The sequence below is a fragment of the Lampetra fluviatilis genome, chromosome 3 (assembly GCF_964198595.1).
Source record: "Lampetra fluviatilis chromosome 3, kcLamFluv1.1, whole genome shotgun sequence".
Classification (NCBI taxonomy): domain Eukaryota; kingdom Metazoa; phylum Chordata; class Hyperoartia; order Petromyzontiformes; family Petromyzontidae; genus Lampetra; species Lampetra fluviatilis.
Genome location: NC_136277.1, coordinates 20,482,107 through 20,499,408, shown reverse-complemented (window position 1 = coordinate 20,499,408; position 17,302 = coordinate 20,482,107). Strand labels below are relative to the sequence as shown.

General features: G+C 43.9%; 1 protein-coding gene across 1 annotated transcript in view; it reads right to left on the bottom strand.

The window, feature by feature from the left end:
- Nucleotides 1-3,100: 3,100 nt before the first annotated feature.
- The window catches only part of LOC144950061 (ornithine decarboxylase antizyme 1-like), a 98,484-nt gene continuing 84,282 nt past the window's right edge, over nucleotides 3,101-17,302 (bottom strand). The window contains exons 3-6 of the mRNA XM_078880055.1: nucleotides 8,077-8,222; nucleotides 5,922-6,094; nucleotides 4,436-4,521; nucleotides 3,101-3,916 (exon numbers count right to left, since the gene is read on the bottom strand). Of these exons, the coding sequence (XP_078736181.1) occupies nucleotides 3,786-3,916; nucleotides 4,436-4,521; nucleotides 5,922-6,094; nucleotides 8,077-8,222 (536 nt within the window). The 3' untranslated portion in view covers nucleotides 3,101-3,785. The remainder of the gene's footprint in view (nucleotides 3,917-4,435; nucleotides 4,522-5,921; nucleotides 6,095-8,076; nucleotides 8,223-17,302) is intronic.

Here is a 17,302-nt window from a genome sequence, read left to right as displayed (position 1 = left end):
GAATCCACCCTTAGCATTACCTGCCGGTGTTGTGACTAACCTATGCATACCGACCCATACCTGACTGGTATATTCTGGTGTAATGCAGTTCTCTCATTCAAAACATATCTAATGTGACATTATGCAGCCAACAGAGATTGGGCAATATCCAGCCATTCCAGTCTAAGCCGTGACCCAAGGCAGGACTCAGGTAAAAATGAAGTTTCCGCATACAGTACGTTTTTTTGTGATCTTGACCGATCTATATCACTACTTAAATAGTATTTGGCTGATATAAATGTTCACGTGATAAGCCACTTCGTTGAGCGATCATTTGTGGTGAGGTCGCTTCTGAGAAAAGAGCTTTAGCTCACTAGGCATTAACTAGCAATACATATAGTTAACATATGCCGGGTCTTAGAAATGGAAGTCACAAGTGTGTTTTCTTCTTCATGGAGATTTTGTTGATGGATGGGCATGGGGTGGGACTTAAATTTCACCCGAGACAAAATAATCCCGTGGCACCTAATAACCGTACAACATATGCAACGTGAGATGAGGCGGTACAGTGTGGCTTTATTTACGTTATGCCTCCACGTTGGTTGATTTGGTGGTCACGAGGTATAGAGCTGGAGCCCTGAAAGTACTTGCTCACGCCACTATTCGCAGAAGGTAGTTCTAGAGAGCCCCTCTCGGGAGTATTGTTGACCAACCCTTTCACGCTGGCCTGTCATTTTAGAAGGGTTCCCACAATTCACTCCACCACAAGCGACTTGCCGATTAACCGTGGTGTAACCCATTTATATTGTTGGACGGACAGGGGGGCGTGGGGGGGGGATTTTAAGAAACTTGCAACATGATTTCAATTCCCGTTGGTGACCGAGATCGAAATTGGACCGAAGCAGACTGTTCCTAATGCAAGTATTTCTAGATTTGAAGCTTTCGTGACTGCAAGGATTCATACCGTTTGGTTCTTTCCGGTAAAGTCACGTAGGTAAAAATAAAATAAATTAAAACTAAATTAAACCACGTTTCGGGTGCAACACAAGCGCCCTTCTTCAGGTGGGACACACTGAAGCGGTTGTGCTTTCGCTACGTTGTCCCCACGTGAAGAAGGACGCTTGCGTTGCGCTCGAAACGTCGTGATTTAATTGTTGTTTTCATTTCATTTATTACCTACGTGACTTTACCGAAAAAAACAAAGAGTATGCTCCTAATGCAGTCGAGGGAACAGCATGGTGGGGAAGGAGTCGGTGTGGTTTTGCAGATGAGGGGGGGGGGGAACAAATCAATGCACCCGTGGCACTGCTATACGATGTGCCAGTCACGTGCACGACAGGGTGAGAATGCGCTCGACTATTTTAAGACCTGGCCCGGCGGGCACGCGGCTCGTGTGTATTTTTTTGGAGGCGGGGGGAGAGGCGGGTTCAGGGCCCCTTCTAACTTTGGCGGTGGCACGAGGCGACGGTCCAATTGGCCGTGGGCAGCGATGACGCTGGTTAAAGTTTGTTGACCTGGCAAGCGTTCAGTTGGTATCGCGAAAGAGATCGAATATCCCCCGTTCATCACAAGCAATTAAAGGTCAAGGTGGAGGGCGTGCAGTCGCGTGCTCACGCCACCGCTGGCAGAAGTGTCCTCCACTAGAGGAAACTCTCGTCTCGTATGTTGGCCTACTATTTCACACTTATCAGATGTAACATAGGGATATTGGCAAGTGCAAGTTATACAAGCAAGGCAAGCCACATAAACCAGCCAGGGTAATTTCACTAGGTACTCTCTGAATGATTAAAGGTTGCCTTGGCTATAGTCAGTCTTGGGGGCGTTTGAAATATAGCCTCAGAATATGTAATGTTTCCAATGGGTTCTGGTAGTTCGTAGTGGTGCATGGTTCAAATTCAGGAATACTGACAGTAGTTGACGGTTACAATTCCCAACATTCATGTGATCAGTCTCAAACGGAGTGTTAGTGTTGTGTGAACACGGATATATCCCCAGGTCATGAGCTTTTAATAGCCAAGTCTCCCAATTTTAGTCCTTGAGCCCAGACCAGATAGTTTACTTGTTAGTAGCACCTAAGAAGTCAAACCTCCCCTTCTTATTTCTTTTAGTGGCCAACAACAGCACATTATGCTACGAACATTTGAAATCAGTTTTAAATCAAATAATTCACTGATATTAGCCTTTTAAATGTATTGGTACAACACGTCTTTTGAAACTTTAGATGGTGCCAATTTACACTTTGCCCCAGGACCATCTTAATGTTTTTTTACAGATCGAATGTTTTCATATCTGTTAATAACAATGAGTGGTACTTGTCATTTTTCAAGAAGTACGAGTGGGTGGAGTGCTGGCTGGCGCAGTGATCTTGAGACTGTGCTGTGCATTCGGCGGCCTGGATTTGATTCCCTACAACTCAAATTAATGTGACGAGTGGCATAGGCACTGGTCACTTGGCCTCCTAACACTTCAACAAACCCGCACTGACCATCGTGGTGAAGTATGGTCAACAAAACCCCCATGACTAACAGAACATAGGGAGCCCTGTAATCCGGGCGTCAATTGACAATGGGCTGATTGGCACGAGCAGTGCCTACCGTTCACAGTGCCATGTTTGTAATGGCAATGCAACAAATGGCACGTGTCACTCACTGACAAATATTCCTGTCAGGTATCACGTTCAATGAAAAAGCATGAAGAGCAGACCGAGTGTGGGGGGGCGGGCAAACGGTGCGTAGCACCCTCTCAATGATACATCAGCATGCCGCACCCAGGCACAAGAGCACATTGGCGCTCACGGTAAAAAAAAAATCAGAGCCCACGGATGTCACGGCAACAGAATGGTGATACGTCAAGTGCTTGCAGGAAGTCTATGAATAGAATAACAAGACTGAATGAGACGTCAGCAGGAAAAATAAAAGATTTTTTAAAATTTATTTTCTAAAATATCTTTCTGCGTGTATATCTCAGTGAAGCAGCACTGACACAATGTTGCACCTTGTAAGAAGTTGATCAAGCAATCGACATGGACGGGCACAGCTGCAACCCCGCGTCACCACGGCGCTGCGGGGGACGTCTCCCCCAGTGGTGGGGACGACTAAGAATGAGACCAGGCACAAGGGGAATTGCTCAACTTGCTTTATAATCCGATATAATACAAACGTGACCCTAATGTGTGCAATAAACAAGGAATGCTGCGAGTGAAACAATTTTATATGACTTGACGGCCACAGGAATGATTTTTTTTTCCTTTACAACTAAAACCATGTTAGACACTATTGTAAACATGCAACTTAAAAGATGTAAGATTCCCAAACAACTAAATGCTATTGCACAGGCAGAAGCAACATACTACAGTGAGATCATGTGCAAAACTATAAGTATCAAATTGGCTGTATACCAAGCCCCTTCACTTCAAATAAATCCAATATACATTCAGAAAAACATTAAAAATGTCCAAAACCTGCCCCCCACCCCCCGCCAGAAATGTACTTTGCTGTTATTATAACCTCCCTCAAGAAACAATAAAAGCAGATTAAATGTGATTATAGAATTTATTTTTGTTATTACAACTGTAATTTATCATCATTTTTCTTTAGATTTCACACAGACCTAGTTGCAATTTTAAAACAGGCAGTCTGGCAGAACATTCAGTACATCAAGAGGAAGACTTGTTTTACATGTGGTAGCATTTAGAGACAGTAAGGATATAGAGGGCCTTTGCGATTCTGAATTTTATCTGAGAACGACACGTAAATGTTTTTCTACTGCAAGGGGACTGTGTGCTCATCGATGGATGCTCTGGGCGACTACTCTTCTCCACCCGAGTCCCTGTCGAACGGGTAGGCCATGAAGACCACATCTGGACGCTGAGGCACCATCGGATGGCCTGGTGCCAGGAGTTCGAAGCCGAGGTATCTAAACACCCGGAGGAGGCACGCTGCTCCAGAGGAGGTGGAGAGGAAGACAGGAGGGAACACAATATTATTGTAAAATAATTGTGTTGGCATGTCATGAGAAAAAAATATTAATTCGAAAAATGTCAAGAGCGTTGTGTGTGTCCCGCATGTCAGATAATGCTCTCCCCAAAGCAGATGTTTCGAGCAACGTTTGGAAATACTTTATAAAGTAGGAGGCGCACTTCCCCACAAGCTCTGCTATGCAAATCTTTGTGGTGACGAAAGCCAAACCTGTGTATCATTTTCATTCTGAGAGCTGGAATTCAGCCAAAAATTATGCTATTTTTGTCCAGTTTGTAAGTGACCTGGTGAAGCCAGTTTTAGTCACAGGCAGGTGCTCAGATTAAAATTCAAAAACTTGGGCAGTGCAAAGCTCAGCACCCCGACTTCTGAGCCACCCCGGCCACCTCCAGAGTAATGTTCACAACAATGAAGTAATTAGTACGATGATTGAAACATTGTATTTAAGCAAGTGAAAGTGTTGAACATAGAGTAAATACCTCTGTCCGACCGTTCCTTGCGGAAGCAAACAATTACATTATCAACTAGCAACTTCTCTTCTGCAAACTCCAGCAGCAAGGTCAAGCTGGAAAGGAAAAAAGCCACAAATTAGACTTTTAAATATGACTACTAGCACACAACTTTTTTACACAACAGGTTCCACAATATATACCAGAATGCAACAGAAATGTCATCAATTTTAATCATATTCAGTCCTTTAAAATATGCAGTCCAAACACAGGCCTTGCATGAAGCATTACATCATTAACATTTGGCTCATAACCAGAGCCAACACCTCAATATTACCAAGTTGCTTAAATGATTGTCCTCAAAGCAACAACACAGCTGAGTCTAGCCTCAGGCTTTTGTGGTTGGCAAATCACACCAAATTAAAAACACATTAACAGCCCAAATCTGTCATACATTCACCCACCTTAACGTACACAACTGAACATTTCAGCAAAAAAACGGATAAAGGTGCAGTGTTACGCAAGCAGCAGTCATGGATCTTGCCAATGGGCCAATTTACAAAGTCGAATTTCCACAGTCACTACCCGTAATTTCTACCACCAATTACAAAACACACGCCCCGTTTCGCTGTAAGCGGATGTAAAAAAATTTCCACGACATCTTATGCCAAAGTAGGCCATTGATGGGCCAGTATCATGAACCAAATATCAAGTTTGAAAGTTACCTGCGCAGACATTAACTAAAAAAAGAAAAAACATGACCCCTACGAGGCTACAATGAAGTATTTTCTCACAAAGCTGCATAACTCACGATGGGTTATCAAGATGAAGATGTCATCAAAGCAAGGCCATTGATGCCACCACTCCGCGCCGCCGCCTTCTTCCGTTTGCCAGATGGGTTATCACTTGAGATGGTAATCAACCCGTTTGACCATACCTCACCGTGCTGGTTAGTGCCGGTTGGTGAAGAGAATGTGGCGCCCAGGACCGGTTCAGATATCAATCACCCCTGACGTTAGCTATGGCCGAGAATCAAACTCAGGTCGCCGGGTTAACAGCTCGGCGCTCTAACGACTGTGCTTGCAATTTGTTGCAGTTAAATATAAGAAACTGCATTTAAATATGGAGTCTCTCTCACAAACACTGTCATACCATCACATGGGTTTTCAAGGTATTGGCTTTATAGCTGTCCCATGTGATTGCGGGTGATACCGCTTGTTGTTCGGTACGAGGTTTGGCCTCAAAGTGCACCTGGCCTGGCACGGGTGCCTTGGTGACGTCACCGCCATTTATTAGCGAATGGCAGCTGCTGTTGTTGTTGTAGTTTGGCACGATGTCTGACGTTTTGATCGTTGTTCCGGAAGCTTTTTCAGGAAGCTCCTCCCACTTTGAGCATTAAGTGGGAGCTTCTTCGGGAACCACCTCTTAGCACACCGAGCGAAACGTCAGACGTCACGGTCGAACAACATGTGGTGCGACAGCGAGCAATGACGCGCGTGCACAGCTGTAACCTCACCTGACTTTGCTGCAGTCGGAGAAATTCCCCCGTGGAGCCTCGAGAAACAAGTTGTTGTTTCTGCTCATGGCATCCCATTGCTCCAGCTTTGCTTCAGAGAGCCGACACTCAAAGTGTATGAGAGAGGGCTGCCCAGGGCCAAGCTCCTCCTCACTCACGCACAGCCGAGTGTCCTGTGATAAGGGATACAAACATAAATATTTACTAAACTATGTTTTATTTTACCAGGCAAGGCCCACCGAGCTAGAAAGTTATTTTTCAGAAGCTACCTAGCCACAAATGGTAAGCTGGCTTATTTATACCAGCCAAATACTCTAAAACGCATGTTTTTCTAAATGTTGAGGGGAAAAATTGGACCCAGATGAATATCCACCTGACCACGAGGAGAACATGCAAACTCCAAATATACAGGCGTCAGGGTCGGGATCGAACCCACAACCTCCTGTATACCAGGCGAGGGAGTTAACATCTCGCCACCGCAGCACTTACTCTTACCAACGCGGTGCCCATATATGGTCGCAAACCAAAGATAAATATTCTACTATTCTGCAACTACCATCATCAGTAGCTTGGTTCTATCCACGGTTGGATGAAGGCCTCCTCCATGTCACCGCTACTCTCCATGGTGCCGTGATGCCAGCATCCACAAGCTAATCTTATCGGTTCATCGTCCTTGGTGGTCGTTCTCTCGGGCGCGATCCCTCCCCAGTCCCATCCATCGGCCCTCAACTCTTCCAGCGACACATCCTGCCTAAGCCCACTTATTTTGCTTGAGTACGAATAGCCTCTTATTTGTGTTCTTCAAATAAATCACGGATAACTGACAACCAAACAATGCGAGCAATCTGTATTTAGTAAGAGGTGTTTTTTTCTAATCCTGACCACATAAATACTATAATTCAGATTCTTGGGAAACACATTATTTAATATTCAGAAGTCAATTTAGGAGACATGTATTTTTCGCACCTCCAATTAACACAGTTGGCAACGTACGGTGCAAAAGAAGTTCAATATATATATATGTATTGAAAGCTCAAAAATGTGTATTAAGTGATAAATCGATACACTGTTACATCGCTACTTTGTGCTTTTAAAACCAGTACATGTAAGCGTGCTGTGGAGCCAGTGTTTTTTGATTCCAGTCTTTTTTTTCCCCATAAGGTCCAAATTTTTTTTTGTTAGCGTTCAGAAGACCACAGTACGATAGTACATGTTGCGCACGTGGAAACCATTGGTAAATACGCAGAGATCTACTGTGAGAATCCAAGAGGTCTCTGCGGTCTGTAAAAAGCAAGGCAAACATTGTGTGTGAATGTCACAGCGGGAAGGTAACATTCTCGCACTCACAGAGATCATCCGTCCATGACCTCTCCTTCCTAGCCACTGGTGGAGCCAGTGGGGGGGGGGAGGTGGGGTGGCACGTGCCGCCCCCCCCCCCCCCCAATGATCCGATCGAAATTAGGAATTTCGATCAGATCATTGGGGTTTATTAGTAATAAATCGGCATTTTGCAACCCCCACTGCCACTGTGTAGCATATTAATGTGCCAGGGACTCTATGAGATGATAGGACAATAGTCTGAGTCCATAATTGGCAATAAGTAACGGCAAAGCAGTTATAAGCGACTCGCAGAATTGTGCGCAGTTGCGTATACAGTCCACACGACTTCCCTGAAGGCAAACACCTTCAGCGAGCGCGATGCCGATCACACAACACGGTTCGAATTCGACCCTCGGTCGATGGCTGCGCCATCGCCGCACACGCGTCGAATAAAAAGCAAGGGACAAGTCCTTACTTACTAACAACTCCTATCATTCTTCATTGCCGGAGGGGTTTGCCCCCCACTACCTGAAAATCCTAGCTCCGCCATTGTTCCTAGCGTTCGTTTATTTACTGTAATTACATGTTTGCTCATTGAAAAAGACAATTACAGATTGGAGGACAGCAGTAGGGACAAAGAGGGTAAAGAATAGTGTTTAACCATGAGGTTAATGAGAGAGACAACAAACGATTTGAGGACTCGGCGACAAAGCTGGGTTAAACAGGTACCACTCATTTGTGGTGCACCTCCGATCAGCACGGTTGGGTACGCACGGTGTGAAAGCAGTTCAACATACAGACACACACGGTGAATGAAGAAGACAAATTACTGTACCGAATGGAGGACGCGGTAAGAGATGGGCTGATCCCTTGCCCCATTCCCTCGCCCACCCGGGATCTTAGTCGGTGGGTGAGGGGCGTCAGGAACACCACCGAGGCCCTGGAACCAGGCAATTTGAGCAACTTTGCCACCAGGCAATACTGTGTGTGACGGGAGAGGAGGAGGGGGAGGGAGGCACAGCAACACAAACACGATGGTCACAATGCACCGGGCGTTCTCACAGGAGAATAAATCACCGTCAGAATTCTCATGTGCGCACCCACATATTGCTCTGCAGCAGAGAGTTCCATCCAGGATGTCTCCTCTCCCGTCTCTGAATAAATAAACACGGTAGGTGCACGTAGCCTCCTTTTAGCAAGAGAACACCCTGTGGAGTCGCTTTGTTATTATAACTCGACTCGCACCCACACAGCAAGAATGTGTATACAGTGCGTGTGGATGTATACAGTAGAAACAAAGTACACAAAATACTGGGGGAAAAGCACATTGAATTAGTGAAGTAAGCTCTGAACCCCACGACCTGGGTTCAATGCCTGGTCACGGCCAACATCAATCTGCTGGGCCACGTGCTGCTGTTAGCGCTTAGCATTCACAAATGAAGACCGCCGTGGAGCACGAGGGTGTGGTGTGACCAGTGCTCCCCAGTGCTGATATTCACACGACACAGCGGATACGCATGCAAGGTCGAGTAGCTATTGCGGCGGGCCAACAAAACATTGAGACGATTTGCCACTAATGCTAAACGTGGCCAGCAATCGAACTCGGGTCGCCGGGTTAGGAGCGAAGTATACGAACTACAGGGCCGCTGTGGAATACAAATGGGGGCCGTATGGACCACACGTGCCAAATTGTGAGATATTACACGAAACAAAAAGCCACATGTTGTACTACTCTACTTTATGTGCTGGATGTGAATTCTGGTGTGCAACCTTGGTCCAGTATGTGTGTATAAAATGCACTGTCGTGATTAGGAAATTGTTGAGGTTTTTTTTGGTGGCATTTTATACGAATTAAAATTGAATTTCGAATCGATACTTGATTAGAAAAGTCTAAAAGTAGAAAAACACAGCCTGCTCTCATTTCCCCACAAGACTCAACGTGCCAAGTGATTATGTTATCGAGGCAAGTTGTCAGCAAGCCAGACTCGGAATCCAACCCAGATCAATGAGACGACACGACACCGCACTACCCATCATGTTGTCACTTAGTTGCGAAATGCAAATAAAAGACAAATGCTGTACGTGTCAACAAACTCAAAACACGACACAAAATATGTCACAAGTACAATCGTTTTGTATCTCACGTGTATTAAAGTCCTGCTGTTTTCGGAAACGCATCAAGAAATAGCATTTGGCGACACGCAAATTGCACAATTATAACAAGGTGGGCCCGTGAATGAATTGCCCAATTTATGTATATGCATCTCTGCAAACACACAGCCGGAAAGTACACAGTCGACGGTGACGCAATATTCTCCACTCACTCTCCACTTTGGCAGGAGATGCACATTTTCAACCGATTTTTTCCGAGAAATTCCCATGGTGATGTATCAAGTGTAACATACGTGGGCATTGCTGGGAACACAGGGTACGGATATTGTTAGGTGGCCCGTGTACAAGTGGAAAATATCACCCCCCCCCCCACACGAGTTTTACGCTGTCAAGGCCGGTGTTGTTGAAAGCTGCCCGGGTGTTTGACATTGTTCTCTTTCGAGCTACTGGCATTCGCCCGTGTGCCTTTGCCGTCGCCTAAACAGCAAGAAACAATCAAAATCGTAAACAATGCATGCGCGAGCAGGTTTCCCTGCTGCATTTCCCATTATATAAAACCTATAGGCCATTGTATGGGGTTCCAAAACAAACAGGAACTGGGAGCCAGCTCCTCCCTTGTTCTGCAACAATAGAAACACAATAACACTACTTTCACAATAGCAATGTGTGTTTTTTCCAAGACTTACAAGCATTAATGCGGTCATGTGTGCGCTTAATATTAGCTTCAATGTTGGCAAGTGAACACAAAACGTAATTACAGAACTCCTCTTGCCCATGACCCTGTTACCCGACACTCCTCTTATCATCCGCAGGAGCTGCAGTCTGAGAAAACACTTCTCCACGGTCCCGTTCTTCCCATTTATCCGCGATTACAAGCGAACGTAGACGTCCAACTTTGCGGATCCGCATCCAATAATCCTTAACTTTATCACGGATAAGGTGTCACAGGACAAAACATCTTATAATCTGTAAGTTCATATTCTTGGTTCTTTCAGTAAAGTCACGTAGAAGGGAAATAATAAAAATAAAACAATAAAATTCGTGAGAATTTAACCGAAAGAACCAAGAATATGAATCCCTGCAGTCACGAAAGCTTTAAATTGAAATCTGTAAGTAATCTGCGATATTTACCGTGGATAAGTGGAGTGACGCCGCAGACAACAGGATCTGCGACATTTGTTCCCCCACATCAACGCGGAAAAGAGACGTCCTCCTGTAATAGTTTGTGTAAATGCTACACGCCTGATGCTATGATTGAGAAAGGCACTGCAAAATAAGGCGGGCTAATGCTGCATTACCCAGGGTAATAAATAGTGCATGCCACCAGCATAACCTTTAGCTACAGTACTCAGAATTTAATGATTCACATCCCCAGAGATTCCAAGAGCTACGATTTATGGTCACAATTTTTTGTTAGATTAGTTTCATATTTTTACGGTCCCATTTGTCGTTTCGTTTGAGCCATTAACCTACATTTACCATCGCATTTAATTTATGTTGTCCTTCTCCCCGCACCTCTGATTAGCACAGCTGGCTACATATGGTGCAAAATAAGCTCAGACATTTGCATGATTTTTAAACCAGATTTATCTCGTGCGTATTTATAAAATACTTATTGGAGAGCACAATAACCAATTACAATCGACGGGGCGGAACGATGCATCGGTTCTGAAAAACATCTCTTATTAAGCTCATGATACGTGCAGATTCATGATTGTAAAGAAAAAGGCTAATTTTCGATACATACATGTTGTATGAAATGGGTTCACGTCATGCTAGAGGCTGTCTATATGTACCAAAATGTAGAGAATCGATTCTTTTATCGAATCGTGACCATTCATGTCATCATTGCAGACAGGAATCTTAGCACCTCTAGTTAATCGATGAATTGTGTGTTATGCCTGGTTATTAACTCTGAAAATGTTAAGTTTGATAAATTTAAAAAATATATATCTGTTGCATGTATTGTGTGTGGCATAGGTGTTTAAAGCCACTTCCTCAATCCACCCATGACATCAATGATTTAATTTCCTGGCACATAAGTGAACTGAATTGCCTTGCATAACATCCCTGACAATGTCAGAATAAACACAACAAGCAAAATTACCAAGTCACTGCTGGGAAAAAAAAGTCATTATTTGACACTTCGTTAACTAAGGGAGCTGAATTAGTGATCGGCTAGGTGGGCCAGACATAATTACTTATAAAGGGGGCTTTTCGTCTGTTGGGAAGTATGATTTTGCACTGCTGGGAAACACGATATTCATAACCAGCAAGCCACCAGAGGAAGCATGAGCTAGGGTCTATACAGCTCAGGCCAAGCTGCTCACACAATATGATGTTCATTGCCCAAAGTGTTCATCAATTGTCACACTGGTTTATATCTTCTTTCAAGAAGGGAACATTTTTTTAAATATCAGTATTAAGACTTCATCATTAGATGTCATTGCCACTTGTAAATTTTTGTCATTGCGATTAAATGTGTGCACAGCACTGTACTGTTGAGTACATGCTGAAAAGGCAATAGATAAATGCGAGGCATGTCACGCATTTAAATATAACTTTGAACAAATGGGCACTCATTAAGTACCTTTGGATACATGCACCTCGACTCATACAGAGTTGCCCTCCTTGATTTCATGGAACATATAGGTGTTTTTTGCGGATCTCTAGATTGCAATTCTAGTGTACTAACCACGACACCACAGCGGCGAGTGTCTCCTGGTGCAGCAGTTAAGACAAGGGGCATGTTTCTTAAATCCACCTCTGCCCACCTAGTCTAACTCACAGTACACCACAGTTGGTCAATCGGCAAATCGTGTGTTGTGGGGTAAAGTGTGGGCATCCACACCTCTTCAAAAGTCGTTTGGCGCAGTGTGAAAGAGTAGGCCAAATACCCTATAATGGAGGCCCTTCCACAATGAATGGAGTAAGCAAGCAACTGCATGGCTGCATTATACTATTACCTTTTTTAGGTTATTATAGACGAGCCATCTACAAACTACATAGTTTTATTTAATAGTTCATGCTTTCTGCTGTCCGTGTTGAAACCGAGTGTGTGACACACGTGCTATTGCACAATTATGCTCTGTTTTCACAGGAACAATGTTAATATAAAATAGTTTACAGCTCTCCGTTAATGCACCCTGTCGGTCACGGGGTTGTTTGACAATCTATTTTACCTTGCTGCTGGTCAGTGTGGGATGGTGGTGAGGGTTGGGGGTTGCCCATAACCGATTCAGATGTCACTCGTCACCGATGTCAGCTGTGACTGGGAATTTAACTTTGGTCACTGGGTTCATAGCGTCTCTGCCTCTATATATCCCTGTCAATGCAAAGTGTGCATTTGAGATGACCGTTGTTTATTTTTCCACGCATGTTCTGTTGTTGTCCATTGGGAAATTACAATTTCCACGCTCCCAACGTAATGATGCAATGGGAGAATACTGTATACACAGTGTTTATTTTGTGCACGTCTAGGATATGTTACATGAATCAAATTTGTGGATGTAGTATATTTATAGTTGGGACAATTAGTAAATTAATTGGCTAAAAATAATAATCAACTACAGTACTCGGTTTGTATTCGATCACTCAAGGTGTTCAATAAAAGTGGCCACCCTGACATTCTGCCTCCTGAAGGCAGGAAACCCTCGGATCAACCACGTGATGTGGCTGATGATGCCGATGATTTCAGAATCTTTATTTAGACTGGTGAATCCGATGAGCTATGAAGCTCTTTATTACGTCACCTCGGTCTGCCCGTGATCACCTCTGTTCCAATTGCACACACGTGGGAACGGAATCCAGACTCTCCCACCCCCCCCCTCCTCCCACCGCCAATTATGTTTGTGTTATTCGACGAGTTTAGTAATCGAATCGACAATCGGCGAAGTACTCCATTACCAAATCAGATACTCCTGCTTTGCATTATGTAAAGTAAAAATTCGTATCCAATGCCATGCTTATAATTATTATTCTCAAGCGCAGATAAGTAGCGTGAACTGGAAATGGCAGAAATGTATGCTGATTAGCCGTGCCTTTGCTCAGATAGAACAACGTGACCCAGAAATATATATTTTTAAAACATCTGAGTATTCGATATATTTGGATGAATGAGTCACCCAGGAGTGCGAAATTGATCCGATTATAATTACCAAAGCATTAGCACGGATACAAACGAGTGACCCGGAAGTGGTGTAACATTAATCCTACTATCCGTGTTTGTCGATGTTTTACTGCTTGGATAAAAGAAGAAAACAATGCACGTATGAACAGACATCATCAGAGTAAACTCCATAGCACTCACCATATCAAATCGGATAAGAGGTGTTTTAACGTAGTGCGTATAAATTAGTTGTGTGTATCTACAGTCGAAGACTTTACCTGTTACACACAATCATCTTATCCAAGATGTAAAGTAATCCATGTGGTTCAGCTGATCTGCAATTCCACTCATTGCGGATCAGCCTTTCCACATATCTACAAACTATCCAATAAAGTAAGAAAAAGACCCCATACAAATCTGCGGGGGAACGCTTATAAATTAATTAATAATTTAAATAAGAAGACCGTCTTCCTTTTTCTCTATTTTTGTGTGATCTTTGTCACTCCACCCCCTCCATGGTTACAAAATGAACCTCGTACACCTTAACAAGGAGGAACGCCTACTGAGAGGGCACAATCCCCAGACACTCTGTCCTTAATTGCATGTATAGGGGTCCTCTGTTGTGACCGTGGACATGGGTTCAAACAAAAACAATTAAAAACAAAGGCGAGGTTAATAAATTAATCCCGTTATCCCCAACTTCTCGTTAACTCAAGTTAGGACAATGATTAAAAGTGTTTTGCACAAGGTCAATCATCAGCATCGCTTTCAATCGTAGATTAGAAAAGTTAGGTTGGTGTGCTAGAAAATTTTGGAAAGGTGTTTGGGGTAGATTGGTGGTGCACTGCGCAATGAACCCGGCGGCCTGAGTTTGATTCCTGCTCACAGCTAACATACTCGGAAAGTATGCATGTCCTGTATGAGAATAGGGCTTTTCCCTTTTATCTGGCAACAAAACATGCGTTAAGTTTTGATTTAAAGCTTTCGTGACTGCAGGGATTCATATTCTTGGTTATTTCGGTATAGTCACGCGACTTTACCGAAAGAACCAAGAATAGGTGTCTAGTTGCTAAAACACCAAACTGAAACCTTTTACAAGGAATCAAGTCTGCATTAACCACAATACTTGTGTTCAAAATGCAAAAAAAACACTGATAACATGCATTGTATTTGAAACTGGTCTACACCAGAGACAGATTTCTTTTGAGTCACTTCTCAAACGGTGTTAGACCAGAGGACGCCAAAAGGCCTTTCTAACACTGTTTGAGACGAGGCTCAAAAAGAAAGCTGTCTCTGGTGTGGACCAATCGGTTTCAAAGACAATGCATATATTATCAGAGTATTTTTTTGTTTGCATTTTGACCAGAAGTGTTGTGGTTAAGGCAGACATGATTCCTTGTTAAAGGTTTCAGTTTGGTGTTTTAACATCTTAACACCTGTTTTGTTGCCAGATAAAAGGGGGGGAAATATATTATATTTTGGTACTGGCAAAGGAGGTCCCATGATGTAGATGTACTGTATGTCGAACGTCTTTCTCACCGTACATAGCTAACCATGCTAATCGGAGGTAGTATCTGAACCAATCCTGGGCCTTGCCCTCCCTTTCACCAACCCACACTGACCAGCGTGGTGAAGTATGGTTAAAAAAAGCCTGCAATGACTTACGTGGTGCGGGGGCTTAAACCACCTCGGATTGACAAAGGGGCTCTAGATTGTGTATTGTCGGTAATTGCAGTGTATAACAAAGACAGGTAATTTATTTAAAGGAGTATTGTTTGCCAATTTGTAAAACAAGTGTGCACAGTTGGAGAGCACATGGGCAACACCTGAAATGTTGGCAATCGCCCTCATTGGACTCGTCTCCCCAATTGCTCCTCTCTCCAGCTGCCATCAGAGTAGAATGCCTCGCTGACACCATAAAAAAAACGTTCTTCAGCCTTAAAAAAATGTTTTCAGCGTCATATAGGAGGTGTTCGCTATCTCTTTTGCACTTTCTAGCATTTTTCGTGCTTTGCGCGAGATATGTAACCCGCACCCAATCAATTGACTAATTAGATGCAAACGAAATAAACACGTGTTTGTAGTTACACAGCTTCCTGTCGATTGCTTTTGTTTCACCTGTATGAGCATGCACGAGGCAAATCCATGCTGTTATCCATTATCCCCCTATTCATAAGAGGAGTTACTCAGGATTAATGTGTTAATGTGGACATGTAGCACTGGGGCTATTCATCAATTAACATAGAAATACAACTTTTTTGCGGTCAGTTACTTGGACCATTTTAAAAATGACGTTGCCCCCACATACTGCCTCCTGAAGGCTGGAACCCCCCCCCCCCCAACAAGCCACCAACCCCAGCCCATTACCTCCTGTCTATAGATCAGCACGTGGGAAGAATGGTACGCGATTAGTCAGCTAACTGAACCAATCATCAGGTAATCGCGATTTGTGTATTTAAACAACTGCATGGCCCAATTCTCAAGCATATGCCCACGTACAAAAAAACACAGTACTGTACAGTGTGTAATCCTGCAATTCCACACATTCTACGCATTGACAAGTTGGTTGCTTCAAGGGTGTTGGCTTGGAGGGAGGGTAAGCGGTTTGCTAATGCCTGTGCTGACAATACGAAAAAAATTAACATTCAAACACGTCCCAACAATGAATATGGATGCTGCCATGGTGTTAATAATGGTCAGCACACTGGCCTTGCAATCCAACGTTTAAACAACGGGACCGACCAACCCTTCCAAGACTACTGGGTCAGTGTGGAAGAGTAGGCCAAAAATACGATCTCAAAGGGCTCTCTTAAGAGCTCCCTCTCGTGGAGTTCCTCCTACCAACAGTGATGTACGAGTTAATTAAATGAGCTCAACCTCGTAGTTTTTCGCCATCAAGCCTCGTGTTGTTCTTGAAAGCTGCCCGGGTGTTTTTTTTGACGATTCTCCATTTGTGCTTCTGGAATGTGCCCATGTGCCTCTCTGTCTGTGGAAAGTAAACAAATTAAACTTGCTGTTTGCATCGAGACCCATGTAAGTCAAGATTGTAACTAAAGATCTGTACTGTGTACCATATTATCGGGTCCTTCCCGCTGAAATCTCGTACAATATTAAAGTCTAAAAATAGCGTAAACAATGCGTGAGCAGATGCCGCACATTATATAAACTTCTAACGCCACTATGGCAGACTGGCGATGAGATGGCAGGAATAAATAGAGATACGGCCACGAGGTCTCCGTTGTTACCCGTTGTTTAACGCTAATAAGTTCGACTCTAGATTGCTTTCAGGATAAAACAACTTAGGTGACACGGTCCAAATGGACACACGTACAATTACAGATGTCTACAATGCACCCATGTATTGAATACAGCATTTTAAAAGTACATGCCACATGGAGAACACAATGATGGAAACTCATGTGATGTATACATAAGTGATAAAAAAAAATTGTTCAAAGCACGAATTTTCTACAATTGCGTACAGCAACGGAGTGCAATTCCACAAACAGCATAAAGCCCTTCAGCTGAATGTTGGGGGCAAGTGCTGTTAGTGAGCACCTATGAAGGCCGACAGGGCACACGAGGGGGGGGGGGGTGTGAGTGAGCAGCCCCACGGCCAAGCCCGCCTTTGTCTCCCCAGGGCTGACGTTTATGCGTGTAGCTTGAACTTCTTTCGCACCGTGCGTAGACATCGGTGCATTTGGGAGGTGCCCACCAGGTTACTCGTTTAAGGTTGAGTCCTCGGCCCGGTTCAGACAAATCGTGACACACAGCACGGTGCCCCCCCCCCACACACACAGAGACCTACAGTATTACACAAGCACTGGCACACACCACGGAC